We start from the raw sequence: 27,804 nt of genomic DNA on the forward strand, positions 1-27,804 counted from the left end.
CTCAAAATCCCTGCTTGTAATAAGGAATCGCGAATATTATCAAACGTTTCCTTACAGTCAGTAGTCCAATTCCATGACACATTTTTCCGTAATAAATTTATTAAAACGTCATTATTAAGAATTTGGGTAGGTAAGAACCTTCTCAAAATGTCACCAATCCCAGAAATGACTTTAATTGTGTTTTAGATTTTGGATAAGGAATATTCTTTAGACTGTCTAATTTCTTGGGATCGGGTATAATACCACTAGGTGAAATAATGTGCCCCAAAAACTTGATCTTATTTCTCCCAAATTTAGATTTTGTAAAATTAGCAGTAACCCCATACTCTTTAAATCTTTCTAAAACTTTATTTAACAAATATAAATGCTCTTCCCAAGTTTGAGTACCTATCAATAAGTCGTCTACATATACGCTCACTGCTTCGAGTAATTCAGTTCCCAAGACTGTATCCAGTGTGGCTATGAAAACACCTCCGCTAATATTTAATCCGAACGGCATGACTTTAAATTGATAGCACCGGCCACCGAAAACAAATGCCGTATATTTATGTGATTCCTCCGTTATTTTTGTTTGTCAGTAAGAAGCTCAGAGGTCCAAAGAAGTTAAAAAAGAGACTCCATAGAATTTCTGTAGCAATTCCTCAAGGTTTTCAGGTCGTGCTCTCACGGGTATTAAAATTTTATTGATGTCTCGAGCATCTAGAACCAATCTTAGATCACAATTTGCCTTTTCCACTGCCAACAATGGATTGCAATATTCAGAACTGGATGGTTCAATAATACCCCATTCTAGCATCTTTTTAATCTCTTTTTGAACACCTTCTCTTTTTGACCACGGTATTGAGTAATTTACTCTACAAAAATTCTTATGCGGATAAACCCTTATGTTATATTCAAACCCTTTTATTACTCCTGGTTTTTTTTTTTATATTAAAAATGGATTTGAACTTCCTTAACACTGAAGATAAATCTTCCCTTTGAAAATCCGTGAGATATTCTGATTCCGATACTTTATCATTAATAATATTTTCACTGATTTCATTTGTATGATCCTCGCAATGATCATCACCACCTTGCAGTAAAATGTCATTATTCAAACATCTTATAAGGGGAACCAGATCTGTCATTGACTATATAATAACAGATCAGGAATTCAGGAAGGCTGTGAGGGACACACGTGTATTTAGGGGATTCTTTGATGACACTGATCATTATTTAATCTGCAGTGAAATTGGGATTGTGAGGCCGAAAGTGCAGGAGGTCAGGTCCATATGTAGGAGGATAAGAGTGGAGAAACTTCAGGGTAAGGAAATCAGGCACAAGTACATAACAGCGATCTCAGAAAGGTACCAGTTAGTTGAATGTAGTCAATTACAGTCATTGGAAAAGGAATGGACAAGGTACAGGGACACAGTACTAGAAGTCGCTAAAGAATGTCTTGGAACAGTAGTGTGTAAAAGTAGGATGAAGCAAACAGCTTGGTGGAATGATACAGTCAAGGCAGCGTGTAAAAGGAAAAAGAAGGCGTATCAAAAATGGCTACATCCTAGAACTCAGGTAGACAGAGAAAGTTATGTTGAAGAAAGAAACAAAGCCAAACAGATAATTGCAGCATCCAAGAAGAAATCTTGGGAAGACTTTGAAAACAGATTGGAGACTATGGGTCAAGCTTCTGGAAAACCATTCTGGAGTGTAATTAGCAGTCTTCGAAAGGGAGGTAAGAAGGAAATGACACAAGTATTTTGGACAGGTGAGGAAAACTGCTGGTGAATCCTGTGGATGCCTTGGGCAGATGGAGGGAATATTTTGAAGAGTTGCTCAATGTAGGTGAAAATACGATCAGTAATGTTTCAGATTTCGAGGTAGAATGGGATAGGAATGATGATGGAAATAGGATCACATTTGAGGAAGTGGAGAAAATGGTCAGTAGATTGCAGTGCAATAAAGCAGCTGGGGTGGATGAAATTAAGTCGGAACTCATCAAATACAATGGAATGTCAGGTCTTAAATGGCTACACAGGATAATTGAAATGGCCTGGGAGTCGGGACAGGTTCCATCAGACTGGACAAAAGCAGTAATCACACCAATCTTTAAACATGGAAACGGAAAAGATTGTAACAACTACAGAGGTATCTCTTTAATCAGCGTTGTGGGTAAAATCTTCTCAGGTATTGTTGAAAGAAAAGTTCGAGTATTAGTTGAGGACCAGTTGGATGAAAATCAGTGTGGGTTTGGGCCTCTTAGAGGTTGTCAGGACCAGATCTTTAGCTTACGGCAAATAATGGAGAAGTGTTATGAGTGAAACAGGGAATTGTATCTATGCTTTATAGATCTAGAAAAGGCATATGACCGGGTTCCTAGGAGGAAGTTATTGTCTGTTCTATGAGATTATGGAATAGGAGGCAAACTTTTGCAAGCAATTAAAGGTCTTTACATGGATAGTCAGACAGCAGTTAGAGTTGATGGTAAATTGAGTTCATGGTTCAGAGTAGTTTCAGGGGTAAGACAAGGCTGCAACCTGTCTCCACTGTTGTTCATATTATTTATGGATCATATGTTGAAAACAATAGACTGGCTGGGTGAGATTAAGATATGTGAACACAAAATAAGCAGTCTTGCATATGCGGATGACTTAGTTGTGATGGCAGATTCGATTGAAAGTTTGCAAAGTAATATTTCAGAGCTAGATCAGAAATGTAAGGACAATGGTATGAAGATTAGCATCTCCAAAACGAAAGTAATGTCAGTGGGAAAGAAATATAAACGGATTGAGTGCCAAATAGGAGGAACAAAGTTAGAACAGGTGGATGGTTTCAAGTACTTAGGATGCATATTCTCACAGGATGGCAACATAGTGAAAGAACTGGAAGCGAGGTGTAGCAAAGCTAATGCCGTGAGCGCTCAGCTACGATCTACTCTCTTCTGCAAGAAGGAAGTCAGTACCAAGACTAAGTTATCTGTGCACCGTTCAATCTTTTGACCAACTTTGTTGTATGGGAGCGAAAGCTGGGTGGATTCAGGTTACCTTATCAACAAGGTTAAGGTTACGGATATGAAAGTAGCTAGGATGATTGCAGGTACTAGTAGATGGGAACAGTGGCAGGAGGGTGTCCACAATGAGGAAATCAAAGAAAAACTGGGAATGAACTGTATAGATGTAGCAGTCAGGGCGAACAGGCTTAGATGGTGGGGTCATGTTACACGCATGGGAGAAGCAAGGTTACCCAAGAGACTCATGGGTTCAGCAGTAGAGGGTAGGAGGAGTCGGGGCAGGCCAAGGAGAAGGTGCCTGGATTCGGTTAAGAATGATTTTGAAGTAATAGGTTTAACATCAGAAGAGGCACCAATGTTAGCACTGAATAGGGGATCATGGAGGAATTTTATAAGGGGGCTATGCTCCAGACTGAACGCTGAAAGGCATAATCAGTCTTAAATGATGATGATGATGATGATGATGATGATGCTTGTATTAAAGCTATTACAGTGCATTCCATGAACATCAAATCTTTTCATGAACTTTAACTCAACAAATTTATCGCTTATTTCTAACTTACACGTACCTTCTTTAATATCTAAGATAGTACTGTGATCTCTTAGGAAATTCCAACCCCAAATACACATTACAGAAAGTTTCTCAACAATCAAGAAGTTGCTTATTAGTCGATCATCTTGTATTTCAGTCTCAACTTGAACCTGCATCCTAACACGTTGTGCTTTAGCACTAAATGCCCCAGAGATCGAGCACCCAGATACCGGTAAAGCCCACATCGTTTTACATCGACAAATCTGCTTATAGAAACTGTAATTCATGACATTCACTGAGGACCCAGTATCTATCAATATCTGCACAGGAATTTCTCCAATCTTTACCTCCACTGTGGCTAATAAAGTCTCTTTATTGGTCTTCGTACAGTGTCTTTCCTCTAACAGTTCTTCTCGGATATCTTTCTCATTATTATATCGGAGTATGTACGTGTCACACGATTTGCCTTCCTGATTCCCTCCAGCCAACCGAGGAAGGCCTAAGCTGACTGGATTCAGTTTACCTCCCTAGTTTCGGTCGTAAGTTTGGGTTCGTCGTGTACTTCTACTATTCTCAGTTGACCGTTACCTAAAGCATCGGTATTATTAAAACCTTTTCTATCGGATAACGGTATTGAATTGTCAGCACTATTCATACTGGTTCTGAAATTACTATTACCATTACTCACACATGGTTCCTCCCATTGTACATTTCGATTACGTGCCCAAGATGTACTCAGTGCAGAAATATTGTGCATTCCATTAAAATTTTGTGATTGGCTTTCTGTAGATCTACACTTCCTATTCTGGACATCATTTGATGTATTATTACCATTCCTGACTCCAAAATTATTATTATTAGAACCATAATAATGGTTGTTACCAAAATTCGGATTATTGTTCCCAAAAGAAGGTCTATACCTTTGCCCAGAATTAAAATTTTGCCTTTGATCAATATTATTGTTATTCCCATTTCGATTGCTGTTTCCCCGAGCGAAGTTGTTATTGTTGTACTTAAGGTTGGTGCCATTACCATTACCTATGTTAAATTGACAATAATTATTGTTAATATTCTGATGTCTAGCATCTTATAACAGAATGTCTACTTCATCTACCATGGACAAAAAATACTCAATATCGTCATCGGGCACCGTTACTAGACGTTCTCGAATATAAATTGGCACTCTAGATCTTAAAATTCTTATTACTTCACTAAATGAAATAGGATTATACCAGAATTTCGTCTTATTTATGTACTTTTCAAAATAATTCCTAAGAGTACCCTTTTTAGGATTGAATATCTCAGGATTATAAACCTCATTTCGTAATCTTTCTTGTTTGCTAAATGACCAGAATTTTGCCAGAAATAGCCATTCAAATTCCTGACATGAAGAACAACATTCGCTTGCGTCGGTAGCCCATATAGCTGCTTCTCCAACCATTTTAGAGACAATAAACTGTATTTTGTCCTTTTCTGTCCAACCTTAGGGAAATACTCTCTTAAAGCTGTTAATGAACACTTTACGATGTATTTGAATGCTATTTTTCTCGATTGAAAATGTGGGGAATTGTCTACTTTCAGAGATACTGGCTTCAATTTTTAAATTAGATAAATAACCTTGCTGCATTCGGGGTTCCAAATCCCAGCCAGACATTACATCATTTTCATTCGCTTCTCCATCAAATTTCACCCGTTTCTTCGGTCTAAAATTAAAATCATGGTCAGAAAAGAGATCGGTTTGCATCACTCCGGTATCCAATCTGTCCATTCCCTCGTCACGAATTTCATTACTAGAAACTTTGGAATTTGAATTTAAATGTTGTTTTGATACTTCCTCTAATGCTCTTTCCTTTATTAATTTAAATTCTTGCTTATAATCATTAATAATTTCCCGACGTGACAGCTGAATATCATCTACAATATCAGAGGCTTGATTAGTAACCCCGGAAAATTTTTCTTCAAACCATTTAGATAATCTTTCTTCAGCGCCCTTCGATTGTTCCTCTAAATAATTATCTACGGCTTATTTAGTATTAAATTCTAATTTATCCATCCTATCGGTCAAATTATTAACATCTTTTACGAAGTTATTAACATCTTTTACGATCTGATCCTGATTCGATTGTAAATGTGTAACTTTAATGCTCAAGGTATCGGACCTTTCAGTAATCTCTTGTACGTCATCTTGGACATTTTTGAAAATCTTTTCTTAAAATCTGAGTCTAAGTTATCCAGTTTATTGGCAAATTTTTTATTTTCTTTTAAAATATTCTCATCTAATTGGGCAAAACACTCTGCTTCTCTAGCAGAAATACTTTCCTCCAATTTAGCGAAACGCTCTGCGTCTCTAGCAGAACGCTCAGCTTCCCTCGCTGAACGTTCCACTTCTCACTCAGCTTCTCTCGCTGAATGCTCCACTTCTTTTAATCTACTTTCTTTAACCAATTCATCTTTAAATTGAGTAAGAATATTAATTAACAAGCTAGCATCCAAAGTATTGGTATTACTAGATTGCGACATACTATCTCCAAACACAGTATCTGTATTCTGCGCTTCTACTAAGCTTACATTCACATTGGCAGTTGTTTCTATATTATGAGCGGTATCACGAATACTTTCTTGCAAATCAACAGAATCTAATCCCGGATCTAGTCCCTCTACCACATTTATCTGAACATTATGTTCACCGAATGGTAAATCTTCCATATCATCCATTCTATTTCTCCTACGTCTAGCCGTTTATAAAGTTAATATAAATCATCACATGCTTTTTCAATAAATATACACACTTCCTACACTACGACACTATTATCAAGGTGACACAAAAAAACAACCCCTATCAAGATTTCTTTAGAAAAAATTAATTAAATACCTGAGGTTGATTCTTTTGCGTAGTAATCTCTAGTGAGGTCTCCTAAAGACGAGCAGTGAAGTACAGCGATCAGCTGTACTCTTGCAGTTCCGTAGATCAGTGGCGATGTGATTGGCTGCGCACTCGTAGACTCGAAGTCAGCGTCGTCGCCTATTGGTTGTGCTGAATCGTCCTCTGCATTGTCGGTTGTCTCCCCCAGCAACTGGAAAGACTTGCGTTTCTCGTGACCTGTTAAACAAATAGTGCACGACGTTCTTCTTCCTAAGATTCTGTTCGGGCCTCAAATCCTGTAACAGCTTTAAATCTTGATTAGTTCGTCTTCTGATGGAGCCCCACGTTATAGGGCGTCATATACGTTTGTAGCGGTGTCCTTGGTGGTTCTGCTGGATAGAACGTCTGCCATGTAAACAGGAGATCCCGGGTTCGAGTCCCAGTCGGGGCACACATTTTCAGCTGTCCACATCGAGGTATATCAACAACACATGTCGGCAGCTGAGGGTTTCAATTAATTATCATTTACAGGAAAGGTGTTGTGTCACAGAGAGACCTGGTTGACATTCCCAAGGAGGAATTGGAAGATGAGTGCACTCAAGAAGGGATTGTTGATGTGTAAAATATACTGAATAGAGTGGATGGGATCTTGTAAAATCTAACTCCTTCATCCTTACCTTCAATAGCACAAAACTCTCAGAGTATATCAAGGCAGGCTTCCTTTGCCTAAGTGTGCGGTCCTATGTCTCCAACCCAATGCATTCTTTTAAATGCCAGCACTTTAGGCACACCGCCTTAGGATGTAAGAGTGAAGACGCTTGTGGTAAATATGGTAAGGCCGTCCATTATGGAGATGGTTGCCCCTCTTCTGGTATCATGGTCCGATGATTTGGATGGCCTGTCAGAAAGTATGGTTTAGATGACAGCCGGTAGGCAGCACCCCTATAACTCGTGACATCTGCTGTTGCCGCTGAAGTGCTGTGTGCACGCCACGCCCGCCACACCAGCCTATCGAGCTCACAGGGACTCTATAAACCTGGCAGTGCATGGGCTCAGAAGTCAGTTGTGTTCCAACTGCACTCTGGTCTCTTACATTGTACCCATTGTTGTTCAGTTCCTGATTGTGCTATGTCTAGGCTTTCAATTTGGTTCACCTTTTGGACTTGCCATTCTGTCGTATCCTTCCATAGCTGTAGTTGTTATCTTCATTGTTGTCCATAGCTGTTGTCTTTTTGTAGTTTTTGGCGACTCACCATCGACCGCCTCGGCCGTTTGTCCTGCGTCTCCAAGTTGTGTCCGATTCCGGTTACAAGAATTGGTGATGAGGTAAAAGGTTCATGGTGCATTATGGACTTGAAACTCGTACAGCTCATGGAACAGCAACAGAAACAGCTGCTCCTGCAGCAGCAATTGCAGCAGTAGTTCAATCAGCATTTCCAGCAGCAAACAGACCTTCTGAATCAGTAAATTCAGCGGCTGTCAGACCGATTACAAGGTGCAAGGTTCACTACCCATTGCTATTATGGTCACCTCCCAGATAGAGACCTGCCCACCTATGTCTCCGCCATTTAACAATTCCAAGGATGACTGGGGCACGTATTTACAGTGCTTGTAACAGCAAACAGCACTTCACCACTTTTTGGGTTTCTGATGATTCTCTCCAGTGGTTGCTCTTCCTTTCTTGGGATTCCCTGGAGGCGTTGTTCTTGCTTAAGAAGTTGGCTCTCCTCTCAAACCCAGTTGCACTCACTTTTGAGGAACTGTGTTTGCTGCTGTTGAACTATTATTCACAGTGGTTCCATGTGGTCACATCGTGGCTCAAGTTCCATCAGTACCACAAGCAAATGGACCAGTCTTTTCGATCGTGGGTAATTGATTTGCAAGGTCTGAGTTGTCATTGTGATTTTACCTGTGCCTACCTGACTTGCAAAACCTTAGGTGCCAATTCCCTGATCCATGATGTGGTGGTCCAGTTGGCTCCCAATCCAGAAGTTCGCATTGCAGCCCTCAAGATCACCAATCCTTCCTTGAATTACATACTGAAAACTGCACTTTTTTGAGGTTGCGCAGGCAGTAAATGAACATCTTATGGTCTGCCCCCAGATTGCTGCGGGCCAATGACCGCCGTGTGGTGGAATTCTTGCAAACCTTCTTCCCCACAGCGTCGTTGTGATTCACCACTTTTGGACATGTCAGTGACTTCTTAGCAGCCAGCCCTGCTGCTTCGATGCAAACAGCGGGGTCTGCCTTCTTGTCCTGACTGTTGTGTAATGCATCAATGGGCAGACTGCCCCAATTGTTGGGCGCACTGACCCATTGTGGCAAGGATTGATGTCTCCGAACTGTCTGCTGTCAGCCATCAGGTCAGTATAACCCCACTCCTAACTTGCATCACGGGACAGTGCATGAACTTCAGAGCATTATTCCACAGGGCAATCCTGACGTCCCAAAATTATTTATTGCTCTCACAATTGCTCGTCAGGATGTTCGTTTCCTAGTTGACACAGAAGCGACGGTTTCCCTGGTCAGTAACGCGAGATCGGCTTGTCTGGGTTACCCAGCATTGGCCCCGCCCTCTCGCAAGTTGGTTGTGTATGGTGACAGCTCTATTCCCCTCATAGGTCAGTTCACCACTACGGCAACATATCAGATGGTTACGCAGCCTCTAATGCTGTATGTTGTCAACAGTGATTCAGCTGTCAACGTATTCAGCCTGGATGCGTTCTCACTGTTTGGGTTCTCCATCACAGGTGAACTTCAGATCGTGTCAGACACAGTCCCCTTCCAGGAAGTTGGTGACCTTTATGCTTCTTTCGCATATCTGGGGTGTGCCGTCAATTTGGAGGCACATATTTCTGTATGTGAAGATGTGGTGCCCTGTTTCTGTCAAGCACATCCTCTTCCAGCCTCCTTATGGATGGCCGTTAAGCTTGAACTTGATTGTATTCATGATGCTGGGGTCACAGATCTGGTCAAAACTAGTGCTTGGGTCTCACCTCCAGTCACGGTCCAGAAGCCAAATGGTTCTCTCCGTCTTTGTGGAGATTTGAACTTGAAGTTCAGTGCCCAACCTCTGCTGGAAACCTACCCCATACCTTGTCAAGAGAACCTCCTCTCAAAGCTTGTTGGAGGTGAATGTTTTTCTAAAACAGACCTTGCTGATGCTTGCTTACAGATTCCTCTAGATGAGGAATGACAAAGCATTGTTGTCATCAATATGTCCTTTGACTTATAAAAATACAAGCATTTGCCTTTTGGGATCTCTTCTACTCCAGTGATTTTCCAGAGATACCTGGAACTGTTAATCATGTCCATCCCTTCTTGCACCATTTACCTTGATGACTTAATTGTTACAGGTACTACATGCCGAGACCACCTGCGTAACCTGTGTACCCTCTTTACTACATTGCATGATGCAGGGCTCAGGTGCCGTCTACAAAAATGCCAGTTTTTCCAGGAACAAGTGGACTACCTTAGTCACTTGCTCCCCACAGACGGGATCCAGCCCACTGACTGTAATGTTTCTGCTATTGTCTCTCCCGTGTCCCCAAAACCTCCAAGAGTTGCAGACTTTTTTTGGGAAAGTGAATTATTATTCTAAGTTCCTTCGGCAGGGAGCACTCATTATGCATCCTTACATCCAGTTGCAGAAGAAAGGCGTTGCGTTTTGGTGGTCAGCAGCCTGTGAGCAGGCCTTCACACAACTGAAGTACATGTTACGTTCTGCACCCTACCTTAGTCCCTTTTCCCCATTATGCCCTCTTGTTCTGGCTGTGGACGGTCACCTAAGTCTCAAAAACTCTTGACGTCTGCCCAATGCAATTACTCCGTGATTGAGAAAGAGGCGTTAGCAGTCATCTTTGCTGTGAAGAAATGAAATAGGTATACATGGTTGTGTACCTATTTGTGACCCAGTTTACTCTCATTATGGACCATAAACCATTAGTGGCACTATTTGGGTCACACTCTTGGGTACCACAACAGACAGCCCAAATGCTTCATCATTGGGCTCTTTTCCTTAGATTCTACAATTCAATGTCAAGTACAAACCTAGTGTACAACATGCAAACACTGATGCCTTCTCACATTTACCCTCAGGACTAGACCCAGCATTTGACCATGGAGCCCTCGCATTTTCCACATTGATGTGGAATGACAACACACCTTGGATGGGTTTCCCATTACCGCTACTCACCATGCGACAGACACATGCTGCGACCCTATCTTACAGCATGTCATACACTGTATACTCCATGGGTGGCTACTTTTTTTTTTTTGAAGTCATGTGCTCCCGAACTGCGGGTCCAGGCTCACTTCTCTCATCATTTGTCCATTGCTCTGATGTGCTCCTACTGGATGCGGAGGTGGGTATCCACCGTGTTCTCATCCCAATTCTCTTATGTACTCATGTCTTGGGACTCTTCCATTGCAAGCTCTGGGATATGTTATGGATGAAAGCCCTTGCCAGGCAACCTGTCTACTGGCCAGGACTGAACAAGGACGTGGAGGCTGTGGTATGCTGCTGTTCTGCCTGTGCTCACCATCAGGGTGCCCCACCTCAGTCTTTCGCCTCCTCACCTACTCCCCATCACTCTTGGGATCACATTCATCTAGAATTTGCTGGCCCCTTCCTCGGCTCGATGTGACTTACTGTTGTGGATGTTTATTCAAACATTCAGCATGGAGTCCACCACCACAGCTGCCACACTTAAAGCCCTTCTGCAGATTCTTGCCATTGGAGGGCTTCCCCACATCATCATAACTGCCATTGGCCCCCAGTTCACAGCTACAGCTTTTGAATAGTTCTGCACTGCTAATGCCATCAAACACCTATGTAGCTGACCATTTCAACCCTCCTCCAGTGGCGAAGTGGAGCGGATGGTGTGCAAATTTAAGCAACAAATGTTGAATGTCTTGGGTGAATCTACCACGAAAGCAGCACTCACAAAGTTCCTGAGTGCTGAGAAGTCCATCTCTGTCCATGACTGCAGCCCAACAGAACTCCTCCATGGTTGACGTTGTGTACCTTCCGTCATCTCCTGGCATCCCAACCTAAGGAACCCCAGACCTGACGTGCTGGACAGTAACCTCCTGATTCGGCTGTTTGGACATGTTCTTATGGGGCAAAACCCTCCTTGATGACACCTATGGTAGTGTTCACTCATGGACGGTGCCTTACAACAGTTTATACCCTGAAAGATTTGGAGCGTTGGAACATGAACCAACTTCATCCTCACATCCAGCCTACCCCTCCAGTAGTGGATTGCTCAGAGTTGGAGTTGCCGCCCTCCCACGTCCCTCCATCTCATGAGTACCATTTGCACTCCAGGACACTGTTGGCAGCTCCCATAGGCACAGGTATGCAGGTCAAGACATTACCACAGCCTCCGTCTGCTCCAGGGTCATCCCGCACTGCAGTTCCCTGGCACAGAGCCCAAAGTTTCACATTTATTCTCACAACTGGTGGCCTCCACTGCCGGGACACCACCTGTTCACGTCCCAAAACATCGACCAGGGCGTTTCAGGCCTTATGTGTCCATTTTTGGGGGAGGGGGGTGTCTGATATTCCAGTCTGACAATTTAGACTGCCTGCCAGAAGGCGTGGACATAGAGGACAACTGCAAGGCAGCGCCCCTATAACCTGTGACCAAGCTGTCACTGCCATAGTGCTGTGCACAGGCCACACCTGCTGCACTGGCCTATCGATGCTCAAAGGGACCCTATTAAGCTGGCAATGCAGGGACTCAGAATTCAGTTGTGTTTCGACTGTGCTCTGGTTGCTTATGTCATACCTATCATTGCTCGTTTCATGATCTTTCTGTGTCTAAGCTTCCGATCTGGTTCACTCTTCAGACTTGTCATTCTGTTGTATCTGTCTATAGCTTTAGTTGTCATCTTAGTTGTAGTCGATAGCTGTTGTCTTTCTGTGGTTTTGGTGAGTCACCGTCCACGCCCTCAGCCAGTCAGCCTACCTCTCCGAGTCATGTCGGATTCCAGTTACAAGACCTCTCCTCCAAAGTGTGTAAATTGGTCAATGTTTCACTGTGTCTGGAATATGGACTGCAGTGTCTTCTTTGAAGGAAGGAAGATGTAGGAGATTAAAACTTCAAAAGGCCAAGATGATCTATAAGGCCATTTTTTGCTTCAGCTCTTAAAAAGTCTTTTTTGACAGTCAACACTTCTACACAAATGAAGGTTGCCATTTTCAACACTATTACCTTTGTTTCTCAGTGCATTTGTCTAGCTGCAGTTGTTTCAGAGCCCATAGCTCTCACGCAAGCATCAGCTAAAGCTACAGTTGCCACCATTGTGGAGCTCTGAAGACAGAGTATGATAAAAAAATCTGTCACTGCCTACGCAGTTGCTGTGATAGGTTCTAGAAACTCCTCCCAGATCAAAATAGCAAATATGAAATTTCCACCATAGGCAAAAACAGGTGGTAGACTGTCAGGTAACATTGATGTTATTCGATTTCATGGTTCTACCGCTTCTGCTTCAGAGAAGATGTACAGTGAAGACTTCCCTGGGGAACCAAGGCTGAACCTCCACCTGTTGCGGGCTCCCCACTCTGGTGGAAAGAAAGGGTGAAAGTGCAACCCCTGTGGTAAATGGCTCCCATACTACAGTGGAATGTTTATGGGTTCAGGACTCACGTAGAGGAACTGAAACTCCTGGCATAGGCACACCCCCTGTGCTTGTGTTTACAGGAGAAACCTTTCAAAGCCACTGATGCCCCTGTGCTATGGGGTTGTGCCTTCCACCAATAGGATGAACTGACTAGGGAAAGAGCCAAGGGAGAGGTGGTTGTGTTTATCAATAACACACACCACTCTTCTGCTCTGTCTGTGGTTACTGACCTACAAGTAGTAGCCATTGCTGTTCATGTGGGTCAGAAGGTCACTATCTGCTCCCTGTATCACCTCTGCAGAATGTGATGGGCTGAGGCTCTTGCAGGGCTTACTACACAACTGCCCCACTTATTTCTAGTACTGGATGATTTCAATGCCCATAATGTAATATGGGGCTCAAACTATATCTACCTGAGGGGTTGAGTTTTGGAGAACCTCTTTCTGTATTAGGAGCTGTGCATCCTCAACGCAGGCCAACTCATTTCTCAGCTGCTGCTGAGTCATTCTCAGCCATCGACCTCTCCTATTGCTCTCCAGCCCCTTCAGACTCAGCATAGCAGGAAGCAACTGATGATCTTCATTCCAGAGAGTGTGGACTACATTACATGAATGATCCATCATGCTGCTGACATGTCCATCCCCAAGTTTTCAGGTCATCGTAGGAGGCAACATGTACCTTGATGGACTGATGAGTGTCGTAAAGCAATCTGGGACAGGCACGCGATTCTTCTATGGTTTAAATGCTGCCCAACAGCAGCCAGCCTACAGCCTTTCAAGTCACGAGAACTAAGACTCTATGCATAATTAAGGACAGCAAGAAGAACTCATGGCAAGTTTCCTGAACTCTATTGACAACCATTTGAATTCTTCGACAAAAGGATGGGAAGCTATCAGGAGGATTTCAGAAAAACACAGTTGTTTACCAATGGCAGCAATGCTGAAACGGGGATGTCACCAAACAATGCGCAGAGACATCGCTCAGACAAGGACAGAGCATTTTGCAGTGACTGCTGCCAGTGCCAATCAGGATCTGGCATTTTGCTACTACTTTACAAATGTTTCAAAGAGGATTGAAAAGACATTTAAGGCGATGACTGTCCTGGACACCCGAGCACTTCAGTTACTTATGACAATGCAGAAAAAGTAAAGAACACGTTTCTAGAAAAGTGCCGAATCATCATGAGAGAGGTTGCTGATGATGTCAGCATAATTTTGAACAAAAACCCTGTCATGTAGATATTGCTCAGGAACTGCTTAATGAAGTTGACAACACTCCAGAGCTTCTAAAGAAGGTTATAACAAGTGAAAAAGGTGGGTATCTGAGTATGGCATTGAAAGTAAGGCCCAGTCATCCCAATGGAAATTGCCTGAAGACCCAAGATTGCCAAAAATTTGACAAGTTCAATCATATGTGTAGTTTCTTGTCACTGTTTTCTTTGATTACAATGTGATAGTGCATCAAGAATTCCTGTCTTATGGTTGTACGGTCAATGAGGAATACTAGCTGGAAGTTATGTGCCATTTGTGTGGAGCAATCCTGTAAAAATTATCAGAATTGTGGCAAAACTGCTGGTGGAAATTGTATCATGATAATGCTCCCACTCACACCTCAATGCTTCTTCTTGATATATATATATATATTTTTTTTCAAAAAACAAAACCATTGTGTTGCCTCAGCTACAGTATTCACCAGAAAGGGCTCACTGTGACTTCTTTCTATTCCCGAAGCTGGAGAGAACCATGAAAAAAGATGTCGTTTTGCCATCACTGATGATACAAAAACATAATTGCTGAAGGAGCTGAACACCATAATGAAAAGTGAGTTAAAAGTGCTTTCAAGATGGGAAAAAGTGCTGGTACAAGAGTATTTTATGTGAGGGAGATTACTTTGAAGGGGACAAGGTTGATTTTGGGAATAAGTAAAAATTCCTGTTATAAATAAAAATTCCTGTTACTTTTTGATCACACCTTGTATATTGCAACACAGACTCGAATATTGATATAGTCAACATTAAAAATGTGTTCGATTTGATTTAATTTGATTAATGCAGGGAAACAAAAACAACAGTGGTCTTAGTCCACTGTTGCCCTCTTTGAAACTGAATCTATTGTGTGGTTTTGCTCCCTGAGGTTGTAGTAAAGCCAACCAGTACCCTTAAGCTGGAGACTCATTACTAGTTCCTTACTAGACATGATTTCTTCAGGCTCTACTGAGCTGAGTATTCTGTGTCTTGTGCTCTCCTTAGCTTTGCACTGGAAAATTAGATGTGGTACAGTTTCATCCTCCTCACCACACAATCTACAGTTAGTGTCTTCTTTCTCTATACCCATCATGTGTAGGTTTTTCTTAAAGTTTCCATCCCATGCTAGTCATGAGTTCTACAATGAGTTTAATCTGTTTCTGCTCAAGTTCAGGATTATAGAATTTCTCTTGAAACATTGCTTCGGCACCATTAGCTTGCCATGTTCTTGTTTTTGATTTATAGTCTAATACTGTACGTGTTGCCTCGTGATCCAGCTACATAGTTTTGGTTTTATGGTCACCTTAGTGATAGTTAGGACAGGTTATGGTCCAGTAAATGGAGTCAGCATGCTACAGGGTATGGTCCAATAAATGAAGTCGCCATGCTAGTCCTGGCCAGTCTATCAGCATGTTCATCACCACTAATTCCTGAGTGACCAGGGACCCACAGTAGGTTTACCCTGTTACTATCGCCTAGTCTCCCAAGGCCATCATGGCATTCTGCAATAATCTTTGATCTCACTGCAGGGGCTGACAGACATTTCAAAGCTGTTTGGGTGTCTGAATAGTTGTAGATGCTACGATTATTGTGTTTAAATTAAACATGAAGTCTTAGGATCTAGGTGTTTAAAACAAATTCACCAACACGTGATTTTTCTCAGATATGAAGGAAGTACCAATGGCTTAAATATATAATTAAAGTATGAAATGCGTTGATTGTGTACTTAACTGGTTTAGTGGCACCTTCTACACTAGCATGCCAAAGGTGCACACTGTAAGGTTAATGTACCCCACTAAAACAACGAAAAATATGGAGTACAACAAAGCACATCTTCCAAATGAGACAGCTAACAATGTGCCAATTGTTCTTGTCCTTTTCATAAAGTCTAACCATAGTTCTTAGGTGCAGCTAGGAACTTCGAACATTAGGAACATGAAGACCTGCCCTATGATCATGACGCCTTTTTGGAGAAAAAGTCCATTTGGACATTGCATAGACCATGAGATTGTGACAATGCGACTAAAACACAAGGATCCATCAGTACTGCTATATGTGGCATACTGACTGGATCCCTGTCCCTCTTCAGAACAGTGTGTTGTTGTTTTATGAGGAGGAGGCAGCAGAGCTGCATGCTGTGCATCTTACACTATGTTGTAGTTATTCTAGTCACTGGCTGGCTGGGTACTAGCCACAGATTCAAGTCCCATTCTTCTGCAGTTGCTTATGGTTTAACATTTCTGAATTATGGAAGGTTCTAGGAAATATTGTCATATTGAATATTGTAATTTACGTCTAAATGTGTATAAATAGGAACAATCCCTGCTGAGGCCAGCAGTTCAGCTATATCTGTACTTTCCTGTGTGCTCAGTGAACGTTATTTTGGTTTGATAACCATGCTGTTGCAGCAGACACTCAATTCTGGATTCTACACGACAATACCATACTATGCACATTATGGGACCATTTAACCAACTGTCATCTAAAGACCTCCAGGTGGCTAACCACAGCCTGCAAATCAAAACATTTCCAAATTGGTCGCTATACTTTTAGTTGAGTAGAATGTGGTAGAAGTAGTGACACCAAATGCAAATAATTATTTTTGTTCATCTTTTTTTAAAACTTTACACAAAGTTTGATTCTGTGTCTGAAGGTCTGTGCTCCATTCCGTGGTTTGTCCTAGAATTCTTTCCGTGACTTTCTCCTCGGGAAATGTTTTAACACATGTGAAGATAATCAAGTAGATATCATTCCACATAAAATTTGAGATCTATTCATTCATTCATGCATTGTGTTCTGAAAATTCTATCATGAGGGAGGACCTTCAGGGGTGTGGAGTCAGTCAAGTCATACATTAACTGGCAGAAGCAATTGATAGTCTACCTCTGTCTCTGTAAAATGTACTATCAACAAATAATGACTAGTACTAATACCCTTATCGTTGACTGAGTGACCCAGGTTTCAGGTCAGAGCAAGGAAATGGCATACACCTCCAATAAGGACATTCCTCAGAAAGAACTGTGGTGTTTAAGATACTCTTTGTGTTGTCAGTTTTACTTTGCTCCCCTCACTTAATCGCCACAAGCCCCCACTTGCTGCCTTTTCATTTCTCTTCCTACCCCTTCATTCTCCTCTCTCCCCCTGCATCTCTCCCTTTCTTCTAATTTCTAGTAACTAAAAAGGTGACACATTGGTTAAAATGCTGTACTTGTACTCATGAGAGTGAGTTTTGCAATCCTATACAGCTATGTTGTTTCACGTTTCTCAAAATTACTTAGAGTGAATACAATAATAAAACGATAGTTAATGTCCTCCTGCAACTTCATGTGTATGAGCCCATGGTCTTAATCCTTAACCATCCTTCCTTCATTGCCTTTTCTTTCACTGTCTTGCTCCTTGTAAGTCTGAAAGCAGTTTCTGATTAAGATCCATAAATGTATGACTTAAGATTTTGTCTTAACAAAAGTGCAATTCTAACTTGCAGATGGAGACATTAAGGATTTAAGAACTTATGAAGGAGAAACACCACTTTTCTTGTCTGTTAATCCAGAATCTAAACTTGATGTAATGAAAATTCTTTTGAATCACTCAGCAAATGTGAATCTTGGCAACAATGAAGAGTTCACACCATTACATAAAGGTAAAGTTTGAGCAAAGTATCATATGTGTGTTTCTGCTGTACTTCTTGATTTATTATGTTTTGATTTGATTTTTTTTTAAAAATGATCTTCAGCTTGTTTACCTGTCTCCCTTCACACTGAAGAAGAACCATCAATTTCATTATTGTCACCCTTCATTTTATTTTAACTAAATGAGTAATACATTTTGCCTTGGATTCAGTTTAATTAAATATTTTTTATTGAGTAATTTCAGTTGGAGTGTTATGTGATGAAATTGTAACTCCATGTACAATCTATCTCCCTGATGCGTATATGTGAACTTTACCTTGTAATCGATTTAGCAGTTGAACTAAAGACAGTGATTTTCCACTTGTTTTTCATCATTTACGTTCTTGCACGCATCCTCCTTGCTCTCCAAGGTACTGTCAACCATGGCTCCCAAAAAACAAGCACTCTGCCACAGCAGGTGGAGAGGTTTGCTCGCATTTGCACCTTGGTGATGCCTGGAGCTGATGTGACATACACTTCATCAGCACATTCATAAAATGAGAGCATGCACAATGGGATGATCTACACTTAGTAACAACCTAAGCCATGTTTTCACTTCTCATGAACATCATTTGCATAAGAGAATAAGAGTGAAACGTGTCATTCTGAAGAATCCCATTTAACACCATGTGGTTCTAATTTTTTTAATCATATATTTTATGACTTTAGGTTTTTGCCATGGTTTGATGTTTCTTTTATTTTGTTTATGTGTGTAAAAAATGAAAGCAGAATTAAACCACTATGTATATTACAATCATTAGATGAAGGAATATACTAAAACCCCATTCTGGAATTTCACTGTAGGCTACCACTTGTTTTATAGACAGTATATGGCAGAAAATTATTGTGGCTATGTGCTGCACCACTATTAACTTGTTGTGTATAAGTTTTACATTCATAGTAACAGTGATGAAACGGTAACAGTGTCCGTTTGCTGGACAAATTAGCCTGAATCTTTGCCTGTCAGAAACTTAAACTCTGTTTTCCTTATCTTCTGTATAGAGAACTTCATTAATTTTATGTTATTTATAAACAACAACAAAAAAAGACTGACTCAAAGAATATGCATTGTCAGATATGTAGTTTATTAGTAACTTTTACAGTGTAAAAAATACAACACTGGGCAATCAATACAAATAATTAAATCCAGATGATGTGTGCTTGGCAATACATGTAATTCAGCAAAGATAGGAACACAGTGAGGGGTAGATTATAACGTTTTTAAGCCCCACCACTGATATTTGTTGTACAGAGTCAATTATGTGTTAATAAGACTGGAGGTTTGGCTATTTTCATGTCACTAAGTGAGGTGGTGCATTGGTTTAAACTGTCATCTCACAGTATGAGTTAGCTAACATTGACATGTTTTGTGATGTCACTTCCTGCTATTTCATGTCAATAAGCCATTGTGTCATTGAAACATAAAATCAAGTTCTGTGATATTTTGACAATGTGCCACGTGAAGTAGAACCAATAATAAGCAAGAACACTCTGTATGTCAATGCAGAACTTGTGAGATGCAATATTGTATTAGTCGTGTTTAAGCCCATATTTCATGGGCTTTGTGTTATAACCTATTACTGTATACTGTTTCTAAGCACCAGCCCATTGACTCTCTCAAGAACATTTCATTATTGGTACTACTTGTTTCAGTTAAATAGGAAACGTCATACTGATGGTTGAAAAATTTCCGTATTTGGTTACTTTCATGCTACAACTCACATATTAATAAAAGTATGCCACTGTAAGGCATCTGTGCTTTTAAGTTTTGTTAAAAACATGTCCTTCTTGGTAAGATTTGTTGTAATTAAAATGTCAATTAATAACATAATCAGTGATTAAAGCGTTCACAGAACTGTAACATATGTACAGGGTCGCTGAAGGCAGAACGTCAGTGTGTAGTATAATTGGTAGGGGTGCTATGTTGTAACACAGCGTATAGTGGGTTCACATCCTGTTGTAACCAGATGTTTTTCTTTGTCTTCACATTTTGCAAAAGGCTGTGGGACATTATTAAATTAATAGCGACAATTTCTCTGATGTTTGATGTTATGCAAATATAGGTGCTCCCTCTGTCAGGAGTGAGTTTGTTTGATTTTGTGAACTTTTATAAGCAGGTGTCATTACTGATTCTACATGTCTATTTCCTTTTTGCCTTATTACATATTCATGGATTATTGAAGTTTTTATTTATGTACACTACAGGCAGAACAATGTGTCTAGAATATCGATAAGGGAGGAAATGTGTGTTTCAATAGAGCTAATGTATGAATTTTATGCCCAAACATTTCTGTAAAAAACTGCATGGTTTGTGGGTCATATAAAGTCAATAACTGCCACTGGAGAGCACTAAGAGCACAAAATCATGGTGAACTAGCTCATCCAGTTTGCTGAAGTCACCGTGTCTCCTGACATTTGATTTCCCATTAGCATCTGTATCACCATTAGCTGCCTCGTCCCATGTGACAACTGCTTAAGACACGGCTGTCCTATTTGGAAGGACTAGGCTTCAGGTAGCTCATTGCATTTATAAGACTAGCCGTGGCTTTTCAGTAAAGAAGATTCTCTTTCTTCACTGTTTCTTTTTCCTCATTTCATGAGTGAGTGCTTTATTTTTATCTAGTTGCTTTGAGATCAGTCTTCAGTCCTTCATGTTGTGTGCATCCAGTTTCTGGAATCATCTAATGAGTGTCATCTGACAACGAAAGACCTTGTAGAGTAAATGTGTATGCAATTTGAGACTTCTCCAAGGTACATGAGTTTGAATTTTTCTTTCAGCTATTCTTTGAAAGCATTCTTCAGTCACAGATTTTACTTTTAATCAGTGTAGCATCCACGTAAACTTTAATGGGATTTTCCCCCCAAGGGATCAGCAGTTGATTTCTTAACATTCAGACTTGTCAGAATCTTGTCCAGGTATGACTCCGTTGTTTTAAATCATAAACTATGATTTTTATAGTAGTAATTGGATGACTTTCTTGAATTTACATAGCAAATTCTACATTGAAGACATACTGAAGAAGTGCTGTGACTGTGTGTAAATGATAGTATGGCATAGTCTATATCAATTCAGCCAGGCTAGGAAAATATCTTACCTTTATAGTTGTGGATGTTATTGAATTTAGCATATGTTAAAATGTATGACTATGTAAGGAACATGTATTCTTTTGTTTTCTTCAAAAAAGTTTCTGCTCCGAGATACAGCTCTCAAAAGATGACACTGCACATATCATTTTGAAGATGTGAATTTTGGAAAAAAATTTTAAACGCTGTATCACTGGAACAGTTCTAGATATTTCATTGGGATTTTTTTTATTTGAAAGATAATTGCATTATGATTACAAAGAAATCCTCCATTTGGACTTATCTGTCAAAGTTCTTTTACTAAAGCGTTCTGAACTTTTTGTACAGTTTATGGAAGAATTTTTTTTTTTTTTCAGAAATGCCAATCCATAAAATTTTGATCTTTTGTCTGTTGATTAGTACCAAATAGTCCTACATTCCCTAAAAAGGAGAGCTTCCAATTTTAGGTTAAGTAGGTTTTATAAACAATTGAAATTTTTACCATACATAAAAACTGTTTTGTTATCATGTTATCACATGACAGGCTCATAAAAGTCAGAACCTAGCCTTATTTAACATAATTTTAGTTTTGAAAGATGAGTAAGAGACTCTTTTTCAAGCATTTTAAATGTACATGAAAGGTCCAAAGACTTGAAGGTTTCAATTTATACAACTTCTGTGCGCTATGTTTTGTGCTGAAATTAGCCAGCCATTGAAGTAAAAATGTGTTCCACTGCTTCAGTATCTTCCTTTGATACAGAGCGGTGCCTTCCTGTTGAACCAATAGGGAACTGGAGCACTTACAGTCTTTAAAACATTGTGAACAGGAAGTGAGCACTGATGGCATTGTTGCTGTCCTTCAGCTGGAAATCTATATCCAGCAGCTGGTCCATGTGGTAGCATAGAGTTCACCACAGTTTCATTTAGCTCATGACTGGTGTCTATAATCTCTGCAATCCACCAGTCAGTCACAGTCACACACATGCCACAAACATCCCCCTTCTCAGGTTGTGAATCAGAATATTATCCTGCTGTTTCTGAGGTGTTGGCCAAACGAACAAAATTTCTTCTTTCTTGCTCTTTAAAGTGTGTGCAGTATGAGTTCATCCATCACTTTGAGTCCAAAAATGTGTCTTCTGAATTTCTTTTACAGGAGTATTTTGTTTGGACCATTCTTCTTTTTTCTGCTCACAGAATTCTTTGATTTCCTCTTTGGACAGAAGAATGAGGGCTGTGGGTGTATAAGATTTCATGACTCTCATAAAAAAATCCACAGCATTCTGAATCACAACTGTATTTGGTCTGGAAAGATTATGTTTTGTAGCATGGTGCTTCAGCAGGCTTCCTACACCATCACAAGGCCCCTTCCCGTGACCAGTATCACTGTATACCCAGTCAGCTGGCACAAGCGACTTACTCAATTCGAACAGCTGGTAATGATTTTTAAAATGACTAGGAGTACCATCAAAAATAATGATGATCTTCTCTGCCCCTGTTTGCAGTTGAAGAATTTTGTGCGTTGCTTGCAAAGCATGTGCTGAGCCATGTCCTGTGTCATGTCCATCCCAATAGCTGAATGGTCAGCTTGATGGACTGCCATCCTAAGGAGCCCAGGTTTGATTGCCGGCTGGGTCAGGGATTTTCTCCACTCAAGGACTGGGTGTTGTGTTGTCTTCATCATCATTTCATCCCCATCTGCCACGCAGGCCTCCCCATGTGGCATCGAATGTAATAAGACCTGTACCAATGCGGCCGGACCTGCCTCGTAAGGGGCCTCCCGGCCAATGACGCCAAACGCTCATTTCATTCCCATGCCCTGTGTCATCACTTATAACTGCAACACTTGTGATCTTCTTTTGAAAATCTGTCACTCCAGTAAAAACTGAAACCCAATCATTGCTTCAGTGATATCCTTGTACTTCGTGTGGGAGAATTAGACCAGTTCTCAGCAAAATCACAGTGAAACACTAAACATAGTTCTACAACCTGTACACACCCTTTCACTTCTGCAATGTGTTGTTGCAATTTCTTCAGATGGTGGTGAGTTATTGCTTTCACTGACCGTTTACAAAGATCATTAATGAAACTGTCAAAGGCAACAGTTTTCTCAGTTAGTTTATTTTCCTCCCATGTCACATATGTAATTTCTGCATAGTTATCTGCTACATCTTCCAGGCCAAGTGTCTGTAAAGACAGTCCTGCTTTTCCAGGGTAGTCACCACATTCTTGAAACAAACAAGTCTCTCGCTTTTCCTCACAGACTACTAATGACTTCACATGCTCAAGCAAGATGTCATAGGTCACATGCTCTAGTAAGTTCTTCAAAGTTACCACACAAAGTTCAAAACTCCCACAGTACACAAATAAACAGACATTTCTAGGTGGGTGTGGAACTACCCATTTAGGTCATAGTGCATAAAATTTTGATCTTCCAAAATGTGAAGTTGTATAGTTACTCTTATAAATTGCAAAAGTTTCTTTAATACTGCAAGTCATGTACTTCTTCACTTTCACAACTTTTTGACCTTCAGCTGTTACAGTTATAGTGTCTTTTTTTGTTGGCACTCTGGCAAGAACAGTCCCATTTATCTTCCAGATGAAATGACTGCACTATTTGAACTTGAGCTGCTTCTACAGGATGACCACAATAGGGATCTGGTCTTCTAAAGACTCCTTATACAGTCCTCACATTTCTTGATATGTCTACCGTGTGCTTTGATACCGATGGAACATGATTCAAAGTTGTTTTCTTTGAAAATGTCTCTGGAATAATAGTTAAAATGTTCACATTTTCACTGTAGGATGTGCAATATTCAATGGCTGAGTGCAAAATTCCTGCGAAGAGGTGCAAGAGTGTTGTGACTCGCCAATCATTCAAAGCACCGCCGCGCAATTACGCGCGCCCCCTACGTGCGGCGCTGTCTGCCAGCCATGCAGCAGCTGCGCCACCTAAGCAGCCAGCCGAGCAGCGGCCGCTAGACTGGGACTCAGTGCTCATTCGAATGCTAACTTGTACACATGTCTTGCTTGTCAACTTACTCTGTGACTTATATGTGTTGTGTTGTTCTGAAATATATGTGTTAAACTTGATGTTACAACAATTGGCGACGAGGTAGTGGATTTTTCCCTTTCACCGTTGACCCACATGGTTCCATGGCTACTGTCGAGCAACTATTGCAAAATCTCCTTGAACAGCAAACGCTTCTAACAGCAGCGATTCGCGATTTCGCCACGGCATCAAATGCATGGTGTTTCTCGTCGTTGGCTATACCTCCTTTTCCTCCTTACGACGAGACAGTGGAAGACTGGTCTGATTATGAAAAACGTCTTTGACAGCACTTGGCATTTCACGTCACGGACGAACAACCATGTAAGTCTCTGTTCCTTTCCTGGATTTCACCTCCAATGTATCGGTTGTTGTCACAATTGGCGCCTTTGAAGGATCCTGCGTCTTTGTCCTTTGCTGAAATGTGCTCACTTCTGTCTGTCTACTTTCAAAAGCAAACGCATGTGGTAGCCTCTCGTGCTGCCTTCTATTGTTGTCAAAAACAGCCACATCAATCCTGTTGCGCTTGGGCTGCTGAACTTCACGGCCTCAGTCGAAAGTGTCAATTTGTTACTGACGTTCACAAAGAATCCTATGCTGATTCCATGGTACGGGATGCTATTATCCGGTCGGCGCCCGACTAAGAAGTTCGGCAACGTGCCCTTCAGTTGGCAAATCCGACTCTAGATGAAGTTCTCTCCATTGCGCAGTCTTTTGAAATTTCTCGCACCGCTGGGCCGCAAATAGAGGCGTGGGGTGATGTCGGGGAAATACAACCCCTGTGCGCTGTTGACGAAGCGTGTGGCGCGTCCCCGCCGGCCGACGTGGCCGCAGTGCAGTCCCACGCGCAGCCTCGGCCTAACCGTAAACAACCTGCTAAGAAACTGCAGCAAAACCCCCGGCAACTTCCTTCATGCCCGTGGTGTTTTACGAAACATTCACGCGAGGATTGTCCCCAACGTTGGGCTGTGTCACAATTGCAAAAAGAAAGGTCATGTGTCTTGCGTTTGCAAATCCGACCGCATACATGATGTTCATGAACATGACGCTGATTCTGATTCTGTGTTGTCTGTCAATTGCACTTCTTCCCTTTCAGGGAAGTTATTCCTCACTGTCCAAATCCTTGGTCGAGATGTTCGCATGCAGGTAGATACCGGTTCTGCTGCCACTATAATTAATTCTCAGACGTATCTTCAGTTGGGTTCTCCACTCCTGTCACCTGTCACTCGGCAATTACGGACGTACAATAAACAGAAGATTTCTCTCTTGGGACACTGTTCCCATATTTGTGGTTGACCAGAGTAACGCAGAGAATCTTTTTGCTTTCGATGCCTTTCGTGTTTTTGGGTTCTCCATAGATGACTCTGTCAATATCGTCTCTGATGCTATTCCTTATGCCCAATTGGATTCCTTGTCGACGACATTTTCATCCATTTTTTCTCCTGGGTTAGGCAGTGCAAACGACTTTGAACCTCACATCACACTCAAACCCACTGCTCGGCCTAAGTTTTTTCGGGCTCGGCCCATTCCTGTGGCCCTTCGTGATTGGGTAAAACGGGAGCTGGATCGTCTCACTACTTCAGGGGTCTTGCTTCCTGTCACTTCCAGTGAGTGGTCCTCTCCTGTCATTGTTGTTGCTAAGCCAAATGGTGATATTCGTCTCTGTGGCGACTTCAAAGCCACTGTAAATGCTCAATGCCTCACTGACACTTACCCTATGCCCCGTCCTGAAGAACTGTTCACTAAATTTGCTGGAGGCCAGTATTTTTCTAAAATTGACTTGTCAGAAGCTTATCATCAACTTCCTCTCGACGCTTCGTCCCGGCAGTTTCTGGTCCTTAACATGCTTTTCGGCCTCTATCAATACCAATGCTTGCCATTCGGGGTTGCTAGCACCCCTGCTCTCTTTCAGCGGTTCTTGGAACAATTATTGCTCCTTGTCCCTGAGTGTATCAATTACATGGACAACATTGTTGTCACTGGCTCCACCACTGAAGAACATCTTCAAAATCTCCGCACACTTTTTCATGTCTTACAGACTGCCGGTCTTAAGTGTAATCTTCAGAAATCACAATTTTTTCAGGCATCTCTCATGTACTTGGGGTTTCAACTCTCTTGGGATGGTATTCGTCTGCTTCAGCAAACTGTCGCTGAGATCGATGCCCTTCCTCACCCTACATCTGTTAAGGAACTGCAGGCCTTCTTGGGGAAACTAGCATACTATCACAAGTGTTTACCGTCTGCGGCTTCGGTGGCTCAGCCGTTGCATCGCCTGTTGCATAAAAATGTGCCTTTTCACTAGTCCGCGTCATGCGATGTGGCTTTCCAGAAATTGAAGACTATGCTGAAATAGGCCCCGTGCCTGGCTACTTATTGACCTGGCCAACATCTTGTTCTTGCCACAGACGCCTCTCAATACGGGGTCAGTGCAGTCCTTGCGCACCGTTTTTCTGACGGTTCAGAACAACCCATTGCTTATGCCTCCAAAACGCTCACGGATGCCCAACAAAAGTATTCTCAAATTGAAAAAGAAGCTTTGGCCATTATTTATGCTCTTCATAAGTTTGGTGTTTTTCTCTATGGCTCAAAATTTCATCTTGTTACGGATCACAAACCACTTGTTTCCTTGTTTCATCCATCAACGTCAATTCCCGACAAGGCTGCACACCGCCTCCAGCGTTCGGCTCTTTACCTGTCTCGTTTCAATTATGAGATTCATTTCCGGCCAACGGCTCAACATGCAAATGCTGATGCTCTGTCTCGCCTTCCCATGGGTCCTGATCTTGCATTTGATAGGGACGAACTTTTGTGTTTCCACCTGGATGTTGCCGAGCAGCGGCTTGTGGATGGGTTCTCCATCACTGGGGACAGGCTGGCGGCTGCTACGGGTTCTGACCCTACCCTCTCCTGGGTTTTACGCTGTATTCAGAAGGGTTGGCCAGATCGCCCGTCCGCTAAGACTTCTGATCCGTTGCAGAACTACTATGCTTTGCGCTATCGCCTCACGGCTAGGGATGGTGTTATCCTCCTCTCCACTGATAATGCTTCGCCGCGTGTTGTGGTACCTGTGTCTTTGCGTGCTTCGGTCTTGCGCCTCCTTCACCAAGGGCACTGGGGTGTGTCTCGCACAAAATCTCTGGCGCGCCGTCATGTGTACTGGCCTGGCATCGACTCTGAAATAGCACACCTGGTCGCTGCCTGCGGCCATTGTGCGTCACAGGCTGCTGCCCTGAAGTCATCTTTGTCACCGTGGCCTTCGCCTGAGAAGCCCTGGGAGCGCATTCATGCTGACTTTGCGGGACCCTTTTTAGGTACTTATTGGCTCCTCATAATTGACGCCTACTCTAACTTTCCTTTCATTGTCCATTGCACGTCGCCTACCACTGCGGCAACCACCAGTGCCCTCGCCCGCATTTTTTCTTTCGAAAGCCTCCCCTCTACTCTTGTTACTGATAATGGTCCGCAATTTGCCTCTTCTGAATTTGCGGATTTTTGTGCTCGTCACGGCGTTATGCATCTCATGGCCCCACCATTCCTTCCACAATCAAACGGTGAGGCTGAACGACTGGACCGCACATTTAAGGCTCAGATGCGGAAACTTCTGACTTCTTCTGCTGCTGATGATGCGCTTCTCCAGTTTCTGGCATCTTACCGTTTCACCCCCATGGGCGACCACAGCCCGGCTGAGCTCTTACGTGGCCGACAGCCCCGCACGCTACTTCATCTTCTGCGGCCTTCCACCTCACAGCCGCGGTAGCCTTCACTTGGCC

At 41.9% G+C, this 27,804-nt stretch overlaps 1 protein-coding gene across 4 annotated transcripts in view; it reads left to right on the forward strand.

Annotated features, from left to right (window-relative positions):
* The window catches only part of LOC126171962 (ankyrin repeat and SOCS box protein 3-like), a 255,336-nt gene that overhangs the window by 25,744 nt on the left and 201,788 nt on the right, over window positions 1-27,804 (forward strand). For all 4 annotated transcript variants that reach the window (XM_049920840.1, XM_049920841.1, XM_049920843.1 and 1 more), the window contains exon 3: window positions 17,742-17,897. In XM_049920840.1, the coding sequence (XP_049776797.1) occupies window positions 17,742-17,897 (156 nt within the window). The remainder of the gene's footprint in view (window positions 1-17,741; window positions 17,898-27,804) is intronic.

Source organism: Schistocerca cancellata, chromosome 1 (assembly GCF_023864275.1).
Source record: "Schistocerca cancellata isolate TAMUIC-IGC-003103 chromosome 1, iqSchCanc2.1, whole genome shotgun sequence".
Lineage (NCBI taxonomy): Eukaryota > Metazoa > Arthropoda > Insecta > Orthoptera > Acrididae > Schistocerca > Schistocerca cancellata.